This window comes from Anabrus simplex, chromosome 10 (assembly GCF_040414725.1).
Source record: "Anabrus simplex isolate iqAnaSimp1 chromosome 10, ASM4041472v1, whole genome shotgun sequence".
NCBI classification, from domain to species: Eukaryota; Metazoa; Arthropoda; class Insecta; order Orthoptera; family Tettigoniidae; genus Anabrus; species Anabrus simplex.
This window is the reverse complement of record NC_090274.1, coordinates 76,783,808-76,805,755: the sequence shown is the minus strand read 5'-3', so window position 1 is coordinate 76,805,755 and position 21,948 is coordinate 76,783,808. Positions and strand designations below refer to the sequence as shown.

The 21,948-nt window shown below is 40.1% G+C and overlaps 1 protein-coding gene across 2 annotated transcripts in view; it reads right to left on the bottom strand.

Moving 5' to 3' along the window:
• Positions 1-10,349: 10,349 nt before the first annotated feature.
• The window catches only part of LOC137502398 (zinc finger protein 83-like), a 50,795-nt gene continuing 39,196 nt past the window's right edge, over positions 10,350-21,948 (bottom strand). The window contains exons 1-2 of one of the 2 annotated variants that reach the window (XM_068229469.1): positions 14,811-14,938; positions 10,350-12,165 (exon numbers count right to left, since the gene is read on the bottom strand). In XM_068229469.1, coding sequence (XP_068085570.1) covers positions 11,157-12,165; positions 14,811-14,860 — 1,059 coding nt within the window. In that variant the 5' untranslated portion in view covers positions 14,861-14,938 and the 3' untranslated portion in view covers positions 10,350-11,156. Of the gene's footprint in view, positions 12,166-14,810; positions 14,939-21,948 lie in introns of those variants that run through there. The other variant, XM_068229468.1, reaches the window with a different exon arrangement.

Sequence of the window (21,948 nt, the reverse complement as noted above, 5' to 3'; positions counted from 1 at the left end):
TTGAGGTTCCTTATACTGAAGTGGCAAGGTTTTACGCTCCTTCGTGTAATGCCAAGTAATGTGTAAGTCGCATCTGTTAGAAACCCGAAGAGTTTCTATGCAGTTCTACGAGCTGTTTAGATGTTATTGTAAACTTGTGCTTTCCTAAAGTGTAATAGTCTTAGATTGATAGCCACGTTATTTTCTAGAATTACCTGTTGGTATTTGGCGATAATATGAAGTGGGATACTCTCCTCTTAAGCTTGTATTATCTGTATTTTTAAATTACATGGATTGGTTCCCTAGGTGACCTTGTGTCACGGTTGTAAATTATATATTATAAGAGAGTGTTCTTACTATATATTGGATAAAGAGTCTGACAGAGGTGCGTAGCAAATGTTGTTATCAAAACGAGGCAAGTTTAAAACTGTTATATAATAAGGTATTGGCATTTTGTTCTCGAGTACTTATCTGTCCAGCCCCATAGGCCCACCACTTCCTTCTTTTCCGCTACGCTTCCCAGATGTTGGCACATTTCTGATTGCAGAGCGTAGTTGAATGGGGCTGGCCTAGGATCAACCGCTGTATAAGCTTGGGAAAAACGTGTACCCTGAAGGTGTTTCCGTCTATGGGATCCCCGAATTTCTTTATTTTCTGCCGTAAAATGGCTACTCGAGATATAGCCTATCCTGGGGCTCTCCGGAAGGAGGAACTTTTGTACGAATTAGCCATTCGCGGCTTGGAATCTAGAGGCACTGTTAAGAGTGACGAGGTATTGTTAAGAGCTAATTTAAACAAAGTAATCTCGGTGCCGAACCTAACTGACGGCGAGGTTGGTGGAGCGGCCTCAGTGATTGAAGCAAACCTATCTGACATTTTGTCAGTAATGGAGTTTCTAGAGAGCTATGTAGCATCGAACCATCAACTTAGAAGAGTTCAAAGTCGCATTACTCATTACCTTCACCGTATCGAAAACCTACTCTCATAAACCTCGAAGGAGGAACCTAGGAACCAAATTAAGGATTTAGAAGCTAAGGGCGGTAGCCTTTAAGAGAAGGTTGACTCGTGGCTTAGTAAGTTGGCCGTTAAGGCCAAATCAGCTCCGCTTGGTGTAGTTGTAGGTGAAGACGATTTGGGTAAACATCGAGAAAATTTAGAATCGGTAGAGCAGCAAACTTTACAGTCAACCTTATCATCATATGTCTCGCCCTTTTCTAATATTCCCCATGCATTGAACTTGATGTTGAAAGAGGCTCCACATTATTGTGTACATTCGGCTAGCGATACTGTTTCTTTCCTCCGTTTTCTCGTAGAGTTCCAAGACCATGCCTTGTTCTTTGGATTATCACACGACCATATGTTACAGATTATTTATCCACTTGCTTTTGGTGTTTTGTCGCAAAAGATAGTTAATGCAACTGCTGAGCATATGTCCTTTCAACAGTTTCATGCATATTTATTAACACATTTCATTCCGGCTCGGGCACTTAATTCCTTTATTCAAAGTTACTATTTTGGAGTAACCTTGGATCGAACACTATCCTACAAGCAACATCTGCTGGGCTCTGCACAGAAACTGAAAACACGTAACAACATCATTCATAAGCTTTGTGGAACTACTTGGGGTTCTTCGGCAAGCGTTTTACGGTCTTCAGCTTTAGGCTTGGTGTATTCAAGTGCTGAGTATTGTGCTCCAGTTTGGATGTACAGTCATCACACAAGACTCATTGATACTGAATTGCATTCCACTATGCGCATAATAACTGGCACAATTCGATCTACACCAACTCATTGGCTCCCGCTTCTATCTGGAATAATGCCACCTGATTTACGCAGATCCACCGCTCTCATCAAGGAATTCAATAAAATCTTAAGGAACCCCGATCTTCCTGTACATGAAGATCTACGAACTATTAACCAAAACAGATTAGGTTCACGCCATCCAACTGTACGTAACGCCTTAGACATGATTGCTAGAGGCTACAACCCAACTACAGAGTGGAAAACACGGTGAGAAGCAGCAACGGAGGTCCACCTGCACAGTATGTTCTCGAACGCCAAAGTTACAAGTGGATTCCAACTACCACGTAAAACATGGTCTGCTCTGAACAGAATAAGAACAGGCCATGGCAGATGCAGAGACATGTTGTTTAAATGGAACAAGTTGCCGACACCCGCGTGTGACTGTGGATCTGCACGACAAACCATACATCATATTATCAGAGAATGTGAAACGCGGGCGTATACAGGCAGCAAAGTGGATTTTCTGATGGCAACTCCAGAAGCAATACAGTGGATCAATGATCTGGACATTCAGTTGTAAGGAGCCTTTTCTTGTTCATTGTTTTCTTCTTATGTAAATATGTATATAATTTATTTCTGAACTCAACTTTATTGTATAACTTTATTGTATAAAATAAATAAATAAGAGTGCAGCGCGTTAACGAGTCCTTATCGGACTTCATTTCTGACATCAAATTTCATGCGAGAGTCTTTGCGTTAAATTACGCGGAAGAGCAAATTATCTCAACCATCTTAGAGGGGATTTCTCCTGTTTACCGCTCCTGATTGTGTTTTCCGGCCCATCCTCGCATTTTTTTGGAGTTGGAGGCGATGATAGTATCCGCCGAAGGAGTTCGTCATGCGGACTCTCTGCGTACGTCGTGTGATCCCTCCGTGCCTAAGGCTCTTAGTACTCCTTCGTCACGCAAGTCAGGGAATGTAAGGAAATGCTATGTCTGCGGCTCGTTAGATCATCTGCGAAACAGCTGCCGAGTTAAATTTTCGGATGCGCGGTCTTCTGCAGTTAGCACTCGCGCAAATGGGCAATCAACGACCAGTAGGTTGGTTTGCTTTAAATGTAGTCTTGCTTGTCATTTGGCGAGAAATTGTCCGGGAACTTCAAGTTCCAGTTGACTAGGTGAGGGGGCAGTCGTGGATATTTCCAATGATGAACCGCAGTGTGTCAATGGTGATAGAGGTCTCCCTATTGATCATCCTGCTAGTGAGTGTCCGGTAGAGTGTTTAAGCATCTCGTCCAATCTTAAAGGTCCTGCTCCCTTTATTAAGGTTGAGGTTGGTAACGAACCCGTATCTGCACTGTTAGACTCTGGCAGTGTGGTTTCCCTCATAAGTGAGAAGTGGTATGTCGCCCATATGTCGATTGTAAGTTTTCGGACTTGGAACCTGTTTCATTTTCGTGCGTATCGGCCAACTCTTCGAACGTAGAGATTAGGGGTTTGGTTAGGGCGAAAACTCGAATCTCTAACTTCTGGAAATTTCCATTTTTCGTAGATGTAAATTGGTCGTACCCCAATCATCTTAGGAAGAATTTTTTTCTTATTCTGGATTAAGTTTAGACTTCCAGAATCACACTTGCTGCTTTAAATTTTTAATTCTGTAAAAATGCCGCTAAGTTTTTAAATTCTGCTTCTATCCGTTCGGATAAGCCCCCTCAGAGCGAGATGGTATGTGACCTTAAACATCTGCCTGAGGATCGGGCGCAGAGTGTGAGGGAGTTATGTGGCGCATTTTCGGACGTTTGTTTAGAGAAATTGGGTATGACTAATATGTTGGGCTGTAAAATCGAAGTCTCGGATCCTACTCCTGTAAGAATTCCTTCTTATCGACTATCTCCTCCTACGGTCAAGGTTTTGAAGGAGATCATCGATAAAATGCTCGATAAGGGAATCATTCGGCCTTCCACATCGGCCTACTCGTCTCCCATTTTTCTCGTCCCTAAACTGCAGGGCGGCTTCAGGCCAGTTCTTGACCATAGGATCCTAAAAAAGAAAATTGTGTTACTGTCGGTCCCTCTCCCTGATTTACGCTATTGCTTTTCATGGTTTAGGAAGGCCCGCTGTCCTACGGTTTTAGATCTAAATCAAGCTTATTATCAGATTCCCCTGGCCGAACAATCTCGCCATTTAACAGCATTCACCAACGACTGGAATTTATACGAGTTCTGTCGGCTTCCTTTTGGCAGTTTTTCAGGCGCCGCGGTGTTATCCAGCCTCCTGGATAAGATATTTTCAGATCTTAACTTCAATTACCTCTACCGTTATTTGGACGATTTAGTCGTCTATTCGGAAAGTTTTGAGGAGCACATAGTAAACTCAAGGAGGTATTGACCCTTCTCCGTAAGGCTGGGCTCACGGTTAAGCTCTCGAAGGTCTCTTTTGCGAAGCCCCAAATGTCATTCCTTAGACATATCGTTTCTCCTGGAGGTGTGGCTGCCGATTTGTCCCGAACTCAAGCTATTCGCTAGTTCCCACCTCCTAAGCACGTAAAAGGGTTTGCTCGTTTTGTCCGGAAGTTTATCCCCGATTTTGCTAAGCGTGTTGCCCCACTGAACGCTCTCTGTCGGAAAGGTGTTACATTTGAGTGGGGTCCCTCCCAGCAAGCAGTCTTCGAAGACCTTAAGTTAGCTATCTCTAATGCCCTAGTCTTAACCATGCCTGACTATTCGAAAACGTTTGTGGTTCAAAGAACACGTCAAGTTTGAACTTGAAACGGACAACCAGGCGTTGAACTGGGTCTTGGGTAGGCCCAGAAGAACTGGTCTTTAGCTCGTTGGGCAATTAGGATTTCAGCTTTCAAGTTTGATGTCCATCATACTCGGGGCACGGAAAATGTAGTAGCCGACTCTCCAAGTCGTATGTTATATCCCAGCGTTGAAAGGGAAGACGACTTAGACCCGGATCCTTCAACATCCTTGTCGATTTCTGGGGTAGTTTTGGCCGATGCTCCCCTTCTATACCATGATATTGCTAAGCTTCAAGTTGAAGATTCTGAGTGAGGACCAGTTATTCAGGAGTTAAAGAAAGGGAGCCCGGTTGCTCCTTACATTCTCAGAAATGGAGTTCTTCGTTGTCCTTCTCGCCACGATGAGAGGATGAATGTGGTGGTGCCCACGGTTTGATGCCAATGATATTGAAATATTATTATGAAACTCCTCTTGCCGGTCATCGAGGAGTATTTAAAACTAGAGAAAAAATTAGGGAGTTCTTTATTTGGGAGGGGATGGATGGAGAAATTCGAGAACTTGTCAAGGCCTGTAAGATCTGCAGGATCAGTAAGCCGGCGATTAGTACTAAGGTAGGACTATTGTCATCGACTCAGGCGACGCGCCCCATGGAGCGTATCCTTATCGACTACGTCGGACCTCTCCCCAAATCGAAAGGAGAGGGGAACCGTTTCATCCTACTTTGTGTGGATCGTTTTTCTCGCTTTACTTGTTTGTTTCCGACTAAGTGGGCTAAAGTTGATGACACCCTAAAATGTTTGAAGAGCATTCTTTCTACCTTTGGGCCCTGTCAGTTTTTAGTCTCTGAAAATGCAAAAGCTTTTTACGTCTAACCTGTTCCGGAAGTTTTGCTTTGGCCTGTCCATCTCGCATGTTACGACCTCCACGTACTACCCTCAGCCGTCGTACGCAGAGCGGGTAAATCGTGATTTACGTTCTGCTCTTATTGCCTTCCATCACCTGGATGTTTCGAGGTGGGACACATCTATCTCATGGTTAGCATTTGCTTTCAATTCTGCTATCCATGAGGCGCATAAAATATTGCCCTTTTCGCCTATGATTTCGTTCGTTCCTAATTCCCCCTATCCAACTTATTACCCGAGAATTTTCACCCACCTGATATTGGGGATACTTGGAAACGTGCTTCAAAATTTGAAGGTTTCTCATTTGAGGAAGCAACAAAACTACAAAGCTTGCCCCCCGGTTCTGGGGACCGTGTACTATATTGGAGTTTCTTACTCCTGTTTCGCTGCTACTTAGTGACCCGGTCGGGCAGAGAATCTTTAGGGTCCACATCTCCCAGGTGAAACCGGCGTAGTCGCTCGTTTGAGCCGAGGTTTATTCTCCTTCATTTGCCTTGTTTCAAAGTATTCAAGGAGGGTTTCCCAATGTTATATTGGCATTCTAGTAGTTAGCCTATATTTGGGCGCTTTACGTATTATCTATTGTTTGTGTGTCAATTTTCCTCCTTCCACCTCACGCCTTAATCCCTTCATCTCGTTTACATTGATTCTCTCGTTACCTCATTCATTTGCCTTGTTTCAAAGTATTCAAGGAGGGTTTCCCAATGTTATATTGGCATTCTAGTAGTTAGCCTATATTTGGGCGCTTTACGTATTATCTATTGTTTGTGTGTCAATTTTCCTCCTTCCACCTCACGCCTTAATCCCTTCATCTCGTTTACATTGATTCTCTCGTTACCTCAATGTCAGGTGCTTAGTCGCCTCCTGGCCTGACCCCATGGCTTTCCGTTGGTCCTTCCCTTACACGGCAATACGTTCAAGATACTGTCGGCTCTGTATTGATTGTTCCAGCCCTTTAGGCAAGTTCACGGTTGACCGAACTGCATCTCGTGCTTGAAGGCGACTCACACTTACTATTAAATGCTACATTCCTCATCTTGCAAGTAATCAGAAAGGAAACCTTTTTATTGCAGAGCTAAGCAGGGTATTTCTGAAGAAAAAGGGCGGTAGAAATGTAACTATTATATGGAATGGAAATATCAAAATAAATGTCAACGATAAAATCATTCGAGATTCTAAAATTAATGTAAACTGCTTGGGAAATAATAAATTATGAAACTGGTAGGACGTAATAGAAGAGTCAACAGCCATTGTACCACATATCCTGATTTACTTCTTTGCAAACAAGTACAAACTGGAAAATAAGTTTGATATCTTTGAGGAGAATTACAATTTACCTCCTGGTATTCTAAGTTACCATCAATTACAGATGTAATGATGTAAATTGTAGGTGACATGAAATTACACTGAAGAGGTCTGTCGACGGTAACTGGTAGTATACATGAATTGTGTACAACTAGTGACAAGTAAATAACAATAAGCTTGTGTATAATTTCTACTGCTCATTTATCTCAAGTTGCCGTCACATTTTGTGTTGCTTTTCTGCACATGAATTCCAGTTCTCTAATATTTCAAATTCCCGTTTACTGCAGTACGAGGGTATTTACTTCCTCCTAAAATAATGTTTTAAAAATGAATTAACTGCTTGTGCCCCTGCGCCGCCCCTCATGATATGATACATCGCGATTACAAACAATACAGGTGACTACACATTTAATAGATTCCAGACAACTTAATAACTTGTAGAATATAGCACGGAGCACTATTATAGAGTAAATACACTTGCATAACAGTATTTTGGAGTGTCGTCGAGCTCGAAGTGGGGCACTCTAGGTTGCTGAGCGGCAACAAAATTATTCTATTCATACAAGAAAGCAAAGATCTACTTCCACTGTTTTTCACACAGTTACACTTTTAAAGATATTTCCACAAATCGAATATCTAATCAGCCATACTAAACAGTAAGTAGATAGAAGGGCGCTAAGGGGAACATAATGGACAAAAAACTTTCAGGCACAGCAAAACTCCACGACACTTCTCCAGAGAGAGATACGAATATTATGTAATAATAACAATAATGTTACTGAGCCACACATTCCTGCTGTTGTTCAAGGAAAGACCTGTTAGAAAAACGTGGCAGTGTATACCTGAGAAAAGTGTGGCCTCAATCATGTGTTAGTGGACTCGTGACATCGACGATTTTACCACTGAGAAAATTTACAATCGTATGCATCGCTATGGATGGGCGTTAACTCAAACCATGTTAACCCTAGAACAATAGTGTGAAAATCGTAACATGAACGGTCGTGCTAGTTGTGATAGACACAATATCGAAACAATTACGTACACCATTTTAGTGATTAATTTTGCACAAATATATATTTTAAAATGAAATGGCAATGCAAACCCTGAAAACATTCTTAGAATAGTCGACTCGATAAAACACTTCAAGATGTCCACCGAAAAATCAGCATAACAATTAGGGTTAAAAACACATACGGATATGAAAATTAGTGGCAAGCAATATGTGTTTAATACATCTATCTGTTAAGGGTATTGTCGAAAAATGAGCACAATGATTCTCAATCTGGCAAGCAAAATATAACATGTATATGACACTTAGAGAATTTTGAACTGAATCACATTCGTTGGTTTCTCCTGCCTTTATTAACAAAAGAACGAGGAGATATTTGCTTTTCAATACTTTGTAATCACCGTAAAACTGGAATTAGCTACAGTTGCGTCTCCAATGTCTTCTTGTTGTTCTCCTTCAATAAATTGGCTGTAGGATCAATATTACTGGTTGTCACAAAATCTGGGTCAGGCTGTGATTCATCATTCTAAGGTTAAACATTCGTCAAACAAGATGAGACTTCAGACATTAACCTATCAGCACGCTGAAGTAAAGGGTGTAGCCGTTCTATAAAATCTTTCCTAAGATTATGAATTCCGGAAAATAATGTTCAGCTGCCAGGTCTGTTCGAGAATGAATCTTGTGGGAAAACATTTTATGGCTTGATCGTTCTGCAGTGTTAGCGGGTGAGTTTTACTTATATAAACTTTCTACGAAACCTACTATCGCACTTATAACACTGAAGCATCTATTCTACAGGCTGAGTGAGCAGGTGTTTACAAAAGTTACCACACACGTTACAAGAGTGTGAGAGGTTCCACCAAATCCATCAGAATGTCCCCGTTCCACACAACAAGTCGGCATATTCGTTTAATTGCACGCAAGAGGAAATTTACCATCACATTGACAGCAAAGGTCTGACCGTAGCTTGGGATGTCTCAACGGATGTTTTCCAAATTCCTTCTTCCCTATATCTAATACCTTATTCGTTACACCAGTGTGAACGTTTTCCGTTATAAGTGACCTCTTGCATTCGAAAATTAGATTTCTTGAATAACGTAATGTCATATTCTTTATAAAATTATAGGCGCCCAGCACTATGCGTGGGCAGGTGTGTTTAAAGACGAGATTTCCGGGGAAACGCTCACCACAAGAGTGCGGAAGCTCTACAATATCTTTAACCAGTTGCTCATTGAGCGTGCACATTTCACGAACCCTTTTACCATATTACTTACTGAAGTAAGGGCAATATTCAATATGTATGAACAGGTGTGTGTGCCTGTGTGTGTGTGTCGTGAAAGTAAATATATCAGCTCCTCGCACTATATTCAAAAGTAAGAGATATTAATATTGTCAGCATTTGATTTATTATCATTATTTCATTTGTATTTTTATTATTAATATTTAACCTGGAAGGTATACATATGTGATATGAGTTTTTTGTACAAGAGGTTGGGAAACAGTGCTAATTACAAATCGGGAATTTGTATAAGTCATGCGGACATCCCGAAGTCCGATGAGGTGACCTTGTTGATGTTGTAGTCGGAAAGTTCTTATGAGTAATGTGAATAGCCCAGAGTCGGATGGAGAGGCCGTGTTGAAGTCATGAGATACGGAAGAGGTTCGGGGCGTGGTCTTGACAAGATCTTCTACAGGTGATTGGATGGCCAGTATCTATCTAGACGTATAATGAAAGTGATCTATATAGCCATGATCATACGGCGAGAAGCATTCTGGACTTGGCTTCATACTGGACTGGACTTCAAACTTTGGTGGAGACCTTGACTTCGAACAGCAGAACTTCTTGGAACATGGTTTTATTGTGTTTGTGCAGTGTCGTAATAACCTATAACTGTGGAGTGAGTAGGCATCAGGTACTGTACTACTTGAGGCAGCTTTGTATTATATGTTGGTGAGAGGTATGGGGTGCTGTACTTCAGATTTCTCACAATTTATGTTCCGGACCAAAGAGCGTGTGTTACTCGAATGATCTATATTAACGACAAGGGTTAGAATCAGTGAACACAGTATTATAAAGGTACAGTATCTGTGAGATACAAGAAGTGCCAATAATAAGAATATGCAAGTTGCGTTAACAGACAGAGGCATGTGAAGGTTACTTATCTACATATATGCTTTGTTCAAAGGGTTGGCCTCGCTGTTGGTTTCCCACTGTCCATGTAGTCCATTAATGTGTAAATATGGAGTCATCCAGCGATATATTACGAGTATATTTGATGTATATTTTGGTGTGTTGATGAGGTGCCCATCACGGATATTTTTCAGAATTTTCACAATTTTAGAATCATTGGAGTTATTGATGAATGTGGCTATATTCCCTACATATTAAGTCGTTTTCAGGATGTGTATGGCGTGAAGAAGACGTACCAGTACACAGCCTAATGTAAGCGCCCTGGGAGAGAAAAAATATCATGCTCTATTAAATATTGAGGGAACCGTTCTCGTGAACTCTGGCGCCAATACTATGGATATTTCGAAATATTATTTTATTGACTTTTTATTTTACTTATGGTTGTAATTTATTCAGATATATTTCATTTGAAGTCCAAGCGTGAGGCGATTAAGTATTTTATTCATATTTCATTTTATTTACACATTTTGCAATGGTTAATTATTAACATTATATTACAAATGGCGCCCTGCGTGATTATTTTGGTCATATGGCAATGGTTATTAATTATTTTGATTGTTATTCACATATATTACAGTGTGTGTATTAGGTATTGTAGATCCAGTTTGCACACTGCAAGAAACTTCCAACCACCTCCATTACAATGTGGGCGCTATCCGTTAGTCGAAAAAATTGCCGTCGAATATTAAATTAGGTCGAAATATTACCACACTGAACACAATGCGGATATGTCTAATAACCGCCGTCCTTTTTCACGCAACTAAGATATATTTATATAAGCAAGTGCATACTCATTTAAGCCTTTCAAACATAACTGTTACATTGTTCTCAAAAAAGTGAGAAAGCTGCAATATATCTTGTTTTCGAAGGCTGGACTTGGTAATAACACTAATAGTAACCCATTGATAACATGAATGTAGATGCTTTCCAGGAAGGGTAAACGCATGTTGTCGAAGAATTCATTTTTCAAAAAAACTTCTTCGCGGAGTCATTACCAGAACGTGGACAATCAGTAGTAAGCATCAGCAGGTCTTGCTGAATAGTCTTGTCTGGACACACTCCAGTATGCGAACGCAGGTGTTCCCGAAGATTGGACTTCCTAGAAAATTTAATACAACACTGATGACATGAAAGTGGACGTACTTCAGTATGCGTAAGTAGGTGCTCTTGAAGATGTGAATTCCTAGAAAACTTAGAACTACATTGATCACAAGAATATTGACGCTCCCTAGCATGACACAGAAGGTGTTGCTGAAGAACTGACTTCAGAGTGAATTTCCTATCTCATTCTTTACAAGAAATTGGATATTCAGCAGTATGAGTAAAATGGTGTCGTCGAAGATTCGACGTTCGAGAGAACTTTTTCTGACATAGATGACATGAATATGATCGCTCACGAGTATGTCTAAATAGGTGTTCCCGAAGGTTTGACCTTCTAGCAAACTTCTTTACGCATTGTGTACAGGAATATGGTAGCGCACCAGAATGTACAGCCAAGTGGTACCGAAGACTGGATTTATAAGAGAAGTTCTTATCACATTGATTACAAGAATAAGGTCGCTCACCAGAATGTACTCCCAGGTGCATCCGAAGAGTGGACATATCAGAAAATTTCTTATCACATAGATGACAGGAATGTGGATGCTCACCGGTATGTATTAGCAGGTGTGTCCGAAGATGCGACCTCCTGGCAAACATCTTCGTACATTGTGTACAGGAATATGGTCGCGCACCAGTATGTACAACCAGATGGTTCCGAAGACTAGATTCATGAGAGAAGTTCTTATCACATTGATTACAAGAATAAGGTCGCTCGCCAGAGTGTATCACCAGGTGCCTGCGAAGACTCGATTTATTAGAAGACTTCTTACCACATTTATCACATGCGTATGGTCGCTCACCAGTATGAACGACCAGGTGGTTCTGAAGTTTTGAACTTTTAGCAAACTTCTTACCACATAGATCGCAAGAATGCCGTAGCTTTCCAGTATGACTCAGAAGGTGACGCCGAAGCTCAGATTTCGTACAAAACTTCTTTACATATTGATCACACGAATATGAACGCTCTCCAGTTTGTGCAATCTCGTCAGGCTGGACATGCGACTTCTGAGAAGACGTGGAACCACATTTATTGGGGTGGATTCGCCTTTGATCAGAGGTAGAGAACATGTGTAGGTTGCATTCATTACGAGTGGGCGTAATGCACGTTACCTCACTTCCTCCTTTCAATATCTTGCACCTACTGTCACATGTATCCACTGGACTTCTGGTCAATAATGCAACGTTCCCATAACTAGAAAACAGAAACTTATTACATTTTATGATTAAGGTAACAAAATCAAATATAATATCCAGAAGCAAACATAATGTATGTACCAGGATTGCTTCTTATCACATTACATAACACTCCAAATCTCAATAATTTCACATAAAGGCTCTAACACGTAAGCCTATATAATGACCAATTGCCAAATAGAAAATGAGATAAGTGTGCACTTAATCACAGCATATCAAAGCGATTCAGGAAGGTCTAATATGGAAGCAGTGATTATCAGAATGATTCCCTTAGTGATTTCCTTACGTGTGTTCTTTAACTTTATTTTAACTGTGACTCATCACATTTAGGATGCGAAATAATACCTAATGTTATATTAGCTTTATTGTAGTGGGGTTACATGTTGACAAGATTTCTCTATCATCTACAGGGACATTGGCAGGGGCTTCTAGAAAATTTGACGTCCAATTTCTGAGCTACTCATGTGTACGATAAAGCCGCGAAGAAATTTCTGACAGAAGCTCCTCAGCTACATCAACAGAGCAGTACCAGTCATCACGACAACAACAACAACAACGTAAAAACAAGAATATGCATTAGGGTAACAATAGTAAGGTGGTAGTCCTTGTACTCTTCATCGGAGGATTCTTGCCATGCAATATTCTTAAGACTCCTGAGGTCAGGATGTATAAACACAAATTTGTATATCTTAGGAATATCAGCTGAATGAGTAACAAGATAAGTTTTGAACCTGAAAACAGTAGATAGGAAGTCAGGCTAAATTTCAGGGTCAGCCATTTACAAAGAGTTCAAAGCTATCCAATTTAAGATTCACAACATCTATTAAAATAAACTCTTGACTTGGTTGTTATGCTCCAATCTTTGAGCACACAATGATGTGGCATATGAAAGCTTGATGAGCTAGAAGTCACAAGGGGTATATTTTTCATGTGTCCCGTTTCAATGTATTCACGCATGAGAATTACATACACCTGTTCTAAATCTGGAAATACAGTAAACTTATTTTCAGTGTGTTCCGAACATCTTTTAGCATTATGCTTAGACCGAGCTACAGGTGACACATCAGGACGAATAGGAAATTTGCCATTAAACCTGTCAGAATCATCCATTTGATAATTATTCAAGAACATGTTCTTCACATGCCCTTTCTTCAGGAGCAAGACATGGCTGATGTAGTTCTTCAAACTTCCAAAAACTTTGCAATTTTATGTAGAGAGAATGAAGATTTATAAGCCTGGCACACCGAACCTTGGCATTATTCTTGAAACAAAACTTAAGGATGGTGTCTGGCGATCCCCAACAAAATTTTGTCATCTAACAAGGTGAGATAACCTTTCTTATGCAAGGTATTAGAAGACAACATATCATAGTAGACTTCACAGCTCTTAGCAAGATATAAATAGTAGAATGCTGCTTAAATATACTAACACTTAAAATGACATCACAAGCAATATACCAACAGGAACAATCAATTTGCTGTGCAGGCAGTTGGCTTGTGGGTGTGTTCACAAGTGCACAGTTCAACTTCAATGTATAATCTGACACATTAGAGAACGAAACAGCGTTTCATGTGGATCATCCAGGCGATACATCAGTATTACCTATACCCAATATACGTAGCCAACAAATCTTAGTATATACGGCAAGCTTCGTGACAAGACTACAAGACACTAAGGATAAATGACTCCCGCAGTCCGAAAAGATTTGTAACTAGTAAAACCTCTCCTGAACTTTTCTTCACTGCTACACAAGCTGTGCCTACCTAAATATTTGAATCCGTGGCACAATTGCAGAACTACTAACATTTATATCATTAACGGGAATTGTTAGTACTTTACAAACCAATAAGGCGTGGGGTCCATTGTACCGGGGGCACGTGCGTCGCTTACACTGTTTAGGTACATGAGAAGCAAAAGACATATATACCAAAGGTTATTTTCCCTCAAAAACTTGCGGCGATAATCAATGTTTGTTTGAAATTTCTACAACCAGAATTGCTATGATTATCAAGTTCTCCACACTTACAAGGTAAGGAAATGCTATTATCGTTGTTGTGAAATAAAATCTAAAATGAATGGCAATGACAAAATTGCCATGAATCAATCAAAGACAATCAGTGGATCCAATTCACAATGCCTTACTTGCAGAGATAATTCTTGTTGTCCAAAAGGGTACAAAATCCATGTCACTGAATCTTGGAATAGAATTACTTACTGATAAAGTACAACCATGGCCTTCCTACTATAGTGGTACTAATTACAGGTATCAGTACTCATGGCGTTCCTCTCATGGTGGTACTAATCACAGGTAATATAGGCACATGGCATCTCATACATAATGGCACCCCTCACAGGTAACAGATCAATGGCATACTTCCAACTTTTAGAAATCAAAAATAGGAAGATTTTTTAATTCTTGGATTTCATGAAGTGTATTGCGCCACGGTCTCGGTAAAAAGAGGACAAGGTAAAAGGCATACATATCTACAGTTACAATGCGAATTAACCATTACATTTAAAATATTAAACTAAGAAAACAAAAACGATTGCAAGAAAACGTACCTAATAATCGTTCTCATTTATGACACATACATACGAATAGTAACATTTAGACAGATAAGTCAAGAACTGACTACAACTTACCAAATGGTGAAGAATATACACATGTAGGTGATAGAGACTGCTGTGTTCATTTATTTAGCATTGAACTGGCAGCTAACTTTGCCCTCTTCAACAATGAACTGTCATACTGTTGCTCATAACACTTTCCACTTAGACTTCATTTGACCACCAATAGTTTACTGAGAGTTTCGTCATTCAGAGATGATCGGAATTGTGTCCTCGTCTTTTTTACCTGGCTGAACAATCTTTCACACTCGGCATTGCTGTGTGGAATTGTCAATATTCAGAGCATTACTTTTGCGATTCTATCATATTTGAAACACCCATCTGCACCTCGTAAATCCCCTATAGAAGACCAAGAACAAACTACTTTCTACTTGCACAACAGACAATGGTAAATCCTCCACATGGAGAGCACAAAACTGGCACTGTAATGCATGCATTGCTTCTTGTTCATCTTCACCATCTTTCACTGGCAATATAACAGGAAACTTTGAAACAAAATACTTTATGGCATTGAAGGAAGAAGTCTGCAAAGAATTTATCTGAGCTACTTGAGCATTAACAAAAACATCACTATTCAAATTAAATTTATGAAAAATATAATCACAAACTGCAATAAAATAGTTCCCGACGTGCAAATAAAAGTTTTTATTCTCCTCAGGTGCCATATTTTCTACAAGACGAGAACTTGAACAGCCAATTACTAAATCATCAGCTTTCATATTCTCTCTCGTATGATAGACCACTTCTAAAACAGTAGGATATTTTTATAACCACTGGCTTAACAAAAATACACAGAATGTCCTTCAACATATCCGTCAGCATTGATCTTATGACATGAATGTGAGGTGCTTGCGACTGAACAACTTCATTCGTTTTCTCAAATGTAGGGATGATAAATGCCAGAAATGAGCAAAATGCTTTATTAACTATGAAAACAGAAAAAGAAATAGTCTCTCCTCTCGTGAAATACTGGCAGTGCAACTAGACTCCTTTATTTTCTTCACAGATGGAGACGAACTACACTCCGCCTTCCTCTTTCCTTGTACTCTACTGACACAAGGACCACGTTCCATTTCCGTTTCTTCATGTGCCTTTAGCTTGGGAATTTGGAAATACTTCAGAGATGTGTCTGTGCTATTGGACCGTTTTACCTCATCCTTAAAAAACTCTGAAATGGCTTCCACTCTGAAATCAACCTTTCCAAACATTTCCCCAAGGATAACCAGCGTGTACACACATGCTTTAATATTTTTCTAACATCAGTTTGGTACAAAGCTTGATACATTTTGAGATGATCTCTTCTCTTGGAACTTTTGTTTAAATAATAATAAATATCAATTAACATCTCATCAATTTTTACAGGAAGGGAGTCTGCACACTTCATGGCAGCCAAATTAATCAAATGACATGGGCATCCCATAATAATAGTGTTTTCGCACTGCTCCGTTAGTTTAGCAGCAACACCGATTTTTCTTCCCATCATGACAGGGGCATTATCTGCGCTAAAAGCTATACAGTTTGCCATCGGACGTCATATCTTTTCAGAATAACCAGGAGCAAATTAGCAATATTAATACTAGTAGAATTGCCTTCCAAATTTTCCATGGATACCAAACGATTTTCAATATTTTTCAATTCTTTGTTGAAAAACGAGACAACGATAGGATAGAGCTTACTATCTTTATCATTGCTACCATCAGTTGAAATCGCAAAAGGTTCAGTCTTTAAAGCTTGAATAACCTTACTATCTGCATCACGGGCCATTTCGTTAATTATGGCAGATGTTTTTCTTCTAGCACACACATATTTCTTCGCAATGTCTGAATCTGGGAACATCTTTCTGAACAATGGCCCTGCGTGATCAGAACAAGACGAGGCAAGGTTATGTTCGACAATGAACGCCGTGAACAAACATTCTGCTCGAGTGACTGCATCATCTTCCTTCCCACCTCCAAAAAAATTACTTAATTTTTTGTTCCTCTCGAGACAGCTAGCACTATCGTTGTGTTTCTGTGTGACACTGTGAGCTACAATATCTGTTTTCCCTCCATGTGAGATATTAATATCACACCGACACACGGAACAAAATGCATAATAATTTCCTTTATTAGACTGTTAAAATGAACGGAAATTCAGTTCTATAGGTATCCCTGAACACTTGGAGATAACGTTTGTTATGTTTTGTAGTTATCATGTGAAGAGAAAATACCACAAACTGTCACCGACACAACGTTGAAGTCATTAAAATTATGAACTCTGGTCAATACAAAAGCAAACACAAACATAAATACGCGAAACTACCACATGCAAAACAGATCACTATGCCTCGTACATTATTAACATATGACTTCGACAGGGGGAAAAGCACAAAACCGCAAGAAAAAACACGTGGTCTAAAACTCCAACGAAACGAGCGCGCGAACCACACAATAACAAACTCACTCTTTCATCCCGATCAACGGAGTCCCTAGCGGTCGCTAGTGCGCACGACCTCTGACTCGTAGGACGATTGCCGTCCCCAATTCCCACCTGAACAGCTCACACGCTACTGTAGTGAGCGGGAAATACGATACCTACACGAAGGCGACGGATGATCCGCCCGCCAAATAAAGCATCAAACACCGGTAAATATGCTTAAAAATGAAGTTGCGTAAATTACACAAACACATAAGAATTCGTCCTATGGGAAGAGTACTAACCGTACTGGAGGTTATATTGGTCAAAAATAGGAAGAAATAAAAATAAATCGGAAAACCGGAAGATGAGTTAAAAATCGGAAAGTTTCCGGGTAAATCGGAAGGGTTGGCAGGTACGCAGTTGTGTTCCCCACATTACGGTACTACTCACAAGCAATGCAGACCGACGGTGTTCCTCACATAGTGGGACTAAACACGGTCACCGACTAGATCAACGATGATGACGAACATAATTCAGGTTTAAAGGGACCTACCCGCTAGGTAACCAGACCCTATTGGTACGAGGTGCAACAAAATGAAGTGATAATTAAAAATTAGCATGAATTCAAAACAATCAGTAGATCTGATTGACAATGCTGTAATGACTTCACTATGCAGGATAGGATTAGAGAGAACTTTAGGATAAAATATACAACTTAGCTTGGAGTCCCAACGCTCAATGCTGCATCAGCCTGTTTGCATCCCGCCTCTTCCACAGAGCGAGATTGCTGCATATTTTTAAGTCCTACAGCCAAGAACATCCACTCGAGGGATGAAAAGTTCGAATACGCAGTTAAGATGACAGTTTTAAAGTGGTTTCACATTTTCATACCTAGATGGATAACATAACGTCACTGTAGTGTGAAACTCCTTTTCTTCAAAGACGTAATAGCGCTTCACATCCTCCTTATGGACAGAGTAGTGTATGACCTCTTCTTACTCAGAACTCATTTGTGTTACAAAATCGAGTAAACCTCAGAGTTATCTCTCGGACCTCTTAGCAACCAAAATTACACCTTTATCGAATAGACCTAAATGAATTGCTGTTAAAATTTATACTTCATCCATTCAGATAAATATAAAAGCCTTCTTCAACACCACCATTAAGAAACATATGCTGAATATCTGAGTTCTGAGATCGATATTTAACCCCAAAAACTACAACAAAAACTATACTCGCATTCACTTATCAAAGTGGTATTGATATAATCTTTTTTATAGAAAATCGGTTCATCATGAGATTCGACTGTTGAATAGTGTCACTATTATAATTAAACGTATGTTTTAATGGTCCACCTTTCAATCCTATATTATGCAATATGTATAGACTATACAGTATTGGAGGGTAGACCATTAAAACATAAGTTTAATTGTCATTGTGATCACAATTCAATACGGATCAAAACCATGACGATTACATCCTATGGTATTGAGTAGTATGGCAAAGCAACTATGAGCGGTGACATAACAACTTCAACAGAAACCAACAGAGAGCACCATCGTTTAGAAATATACTATCTGCGGGAAAAGCTTCTTCCATGGTGTCTGGAAATTCTACACCATCGCCACCACCTTGAAAACAAAAAATTGCTATGGAAGAGAATGCAGGTAAGCAGGCTAGGAGCTCTGAAGACAGTGATTCTTCAAGACCAAATCATTGCATGTAGCTTGCTATTGCTCCAGAGGAATAAATCCCACTTGCATTGACTGGCAGAACACACACACACACCCCGCAATCAGGCGGCACAACACATTTCAACATCAGAGTGATTTTCTGGCACAGTTCCATTTACCAGCTGCGAACGGCTTGTTGGTATTTGTGCCATTCAATATCAGGAGCTAAGTAGAAGCAGCAAAAACCTGCACTGCTCACACAAAGTACAACGCAGTGGCACAACAACAAACACTGGTCTTCCTGACGCATTCTACAGAGTGAAGATGAGAAATCTGAACCCGAATATCAACCACTTGCTTCAAATCTACAATATAATCACCAAGCTTCTGCCCAATGCCATACGAGATTATCTCCTAGAAATTCAGTACAGCAAAGATGGCCACCCCATAAAAACTTCTAAAATATTTACACAGTCCTAGTCAACAAAGTAGGACTGGCACATTTTGTAAACATGCTGCAGCATAAACCTGGCTCAACAATGCGGCACAACTAACCGCCTTTGCGTCCAGCCTCGACCTGGTCAGCGGTGGTACATGGGGTTGATAGCCGCTACATGGAGGACGTTATCACTGGCTATCTTCAGAAAAAGGGACATCAAACATTCCGGGCCATTCGGATCCGGAATTCTAACGTATCCTGTCCCGGATTATGGCAACAATGAACCAGCTTCTGAAGGATGGTTTACTGAAATAAGTGAAGCAACATCATGTGGAGGAATCTTGGTCATCTTGACCACAGCGCAGACACTGCGATCGCTGCCCATTCTATGATCATCCTACTACTGCTCTCTTCAAAATGTATGTGCGATTTGTAGTGGTCAACAAACCTCCAGTGCTTACATGAGAAAGAGATCTCGCAAATGGAACACTTCTAATGAAGATCATACACCTTTCTCAGTTAAATGTAAGGGTAAACGTTAACATTCTCCCACTCAGCCGGAAAAAGTGTTACCTATCACACCAATTGACATCACTGCCCCACCTTCCCCTTCCAATCTTCCCCTCCTTCCACTGAGACCATTCTGAAAATCATCACTATGGAGCTCCAGAATATTGCCCCATTCCAACGTCCTGATGTTCTGTATCAGATCCAGCTAGCGGCACGATTGATCTTCCAGACTCACATTCATGGAACTTTCTCTGGGACGTGAATGCACTGTGCATTATTTCTCCTTGATCCTAGTCCACTGTTGTAGTAAATGAATGGTTATTACATTAATGTGTGTTCTTTAAGGGTCGAGTGACTGCTGCCCGAATAGATGCCATGGAGGGGTAGCAATTAGTATTCATAAACCTATCCCTTCAGAACATCATTATCATTAAATGAGTATCTATCTGAAAACTTACTAATAGATATCACTATTGGAAATCAAATAATAGCTTTAGAAATATTATGTATAAACCTCTTGGCTATTCTCCACCTCAGAAATATGTAGAAAATGTTGATAGTCAATACAGTACTTACATCACGATCACAGATTTTAAAATTACTTCATATACACAAAAACGACAAGCTATTTACCATCAACTATTACATGATATACTTATACTTCCCTTCCCGCCAACCCGCCCTACATCAAATACGAGACCTGTACTTCAGATCCTCTACCCTAACCTAGCAATGAACCATGACATTACCATGCTACCTTCAATGGGAAATGACCATGTCCCTGCATTACTAACAATAAAAATGTACTAACAAACCCATAGCAACATAACCAAAATCCCCAGTCGTACGGAATACACGAACCTATTGGGTAGCAAACAAACAATATCAGATATAATATGCAATATTGAACTACCTACTTCACAACATGAATTACATGATAAAGTTAAGAAATTAGAATCCCCCACTAACTATTGTCAACGGCCTCCACAATCTTCATCACACCTCCCATCTATGCAAAGCTTCCCTGCCTCTCTAAGCACTCCAAATATTAAAATATTCCCATGAACATTACAAGGCACACCTTCGAACCTGTGACCCACATATTCAGGAAGAGAAAAGTCCGAACCTTTTTCTACTCTTCCTTCCGCGTTTGTAATTCCAACATGACAAATTTGACTTTCATCATTTTTTTCATTTTTCCATCAGGTTTCCATTGTCCCATAACGAGCTGGGAATCAAGCATGGTTTCAAAATAAGGCCTTCATTGACTATACTATTTTCACTGGAACCATCTGAGTTAAGACCGTGGAATGCCACACCTTAAAAACATATCAGATGTAAGGCTTTTCAGGCGTTTGCTCTATTAACCAGCGTTTCGTCTTAGGTCTGACACTAGACTCGTCAGAGTGGGATGTGTCAGACCCTACCCACTGACGCTTGGTGTATACAGGTGAGCTTATCAGAAGCCTATATAAAAGGCACAGTCTGACAACTGCATACGGGAGATAAATCTCCACAATGGAATCATTGCCCGCCTAACAATTCCGAATGGAAAGTTCTAAATTCCCATGGAGGGAATTAGATATTTTTCACCAATAGAGCATGTCAAAAACATTTCAGATGTAAGGCGAAACGCTGGTTAATAGAGCAAACGCCTGAAAAGTCTTATATCCTATATGTTCTTGACATGCTCTATTGGTGAAAAATATCTAGTTCCCTCCATGGAAATTTAGAATTTTCCATTCGGAATTGCTAGGCAGGCAATAATTCCATTGTGGAGATTTACCTCCCGTATGCAGTTGTCGGACTGTGCCTTTTACATAGGCTTCTGATTAGCTCACCTGCATACACCATCCATCAGTGGGTAGGGTCTGACACATCCCACTCTGACGAGTCTAGTGTCAGACCTAAGACAAAACGCTGGTTAATTGAGCAAACGCCTGAAAAGCCTTTCATCTGATTTGTTTTTGAAATGCTCTGTTGGTGAAAAATATCTAATTCCCTCCATGGGAATTTAGATTTTTCCATGCCACACCTTATACAAGCAAGTTATTTTTCACATGAATGACATATGTTTTGCAATTTTCTTTTAACAAGACAAAGATATAAACATTTTATGACATATGCTTCAAGC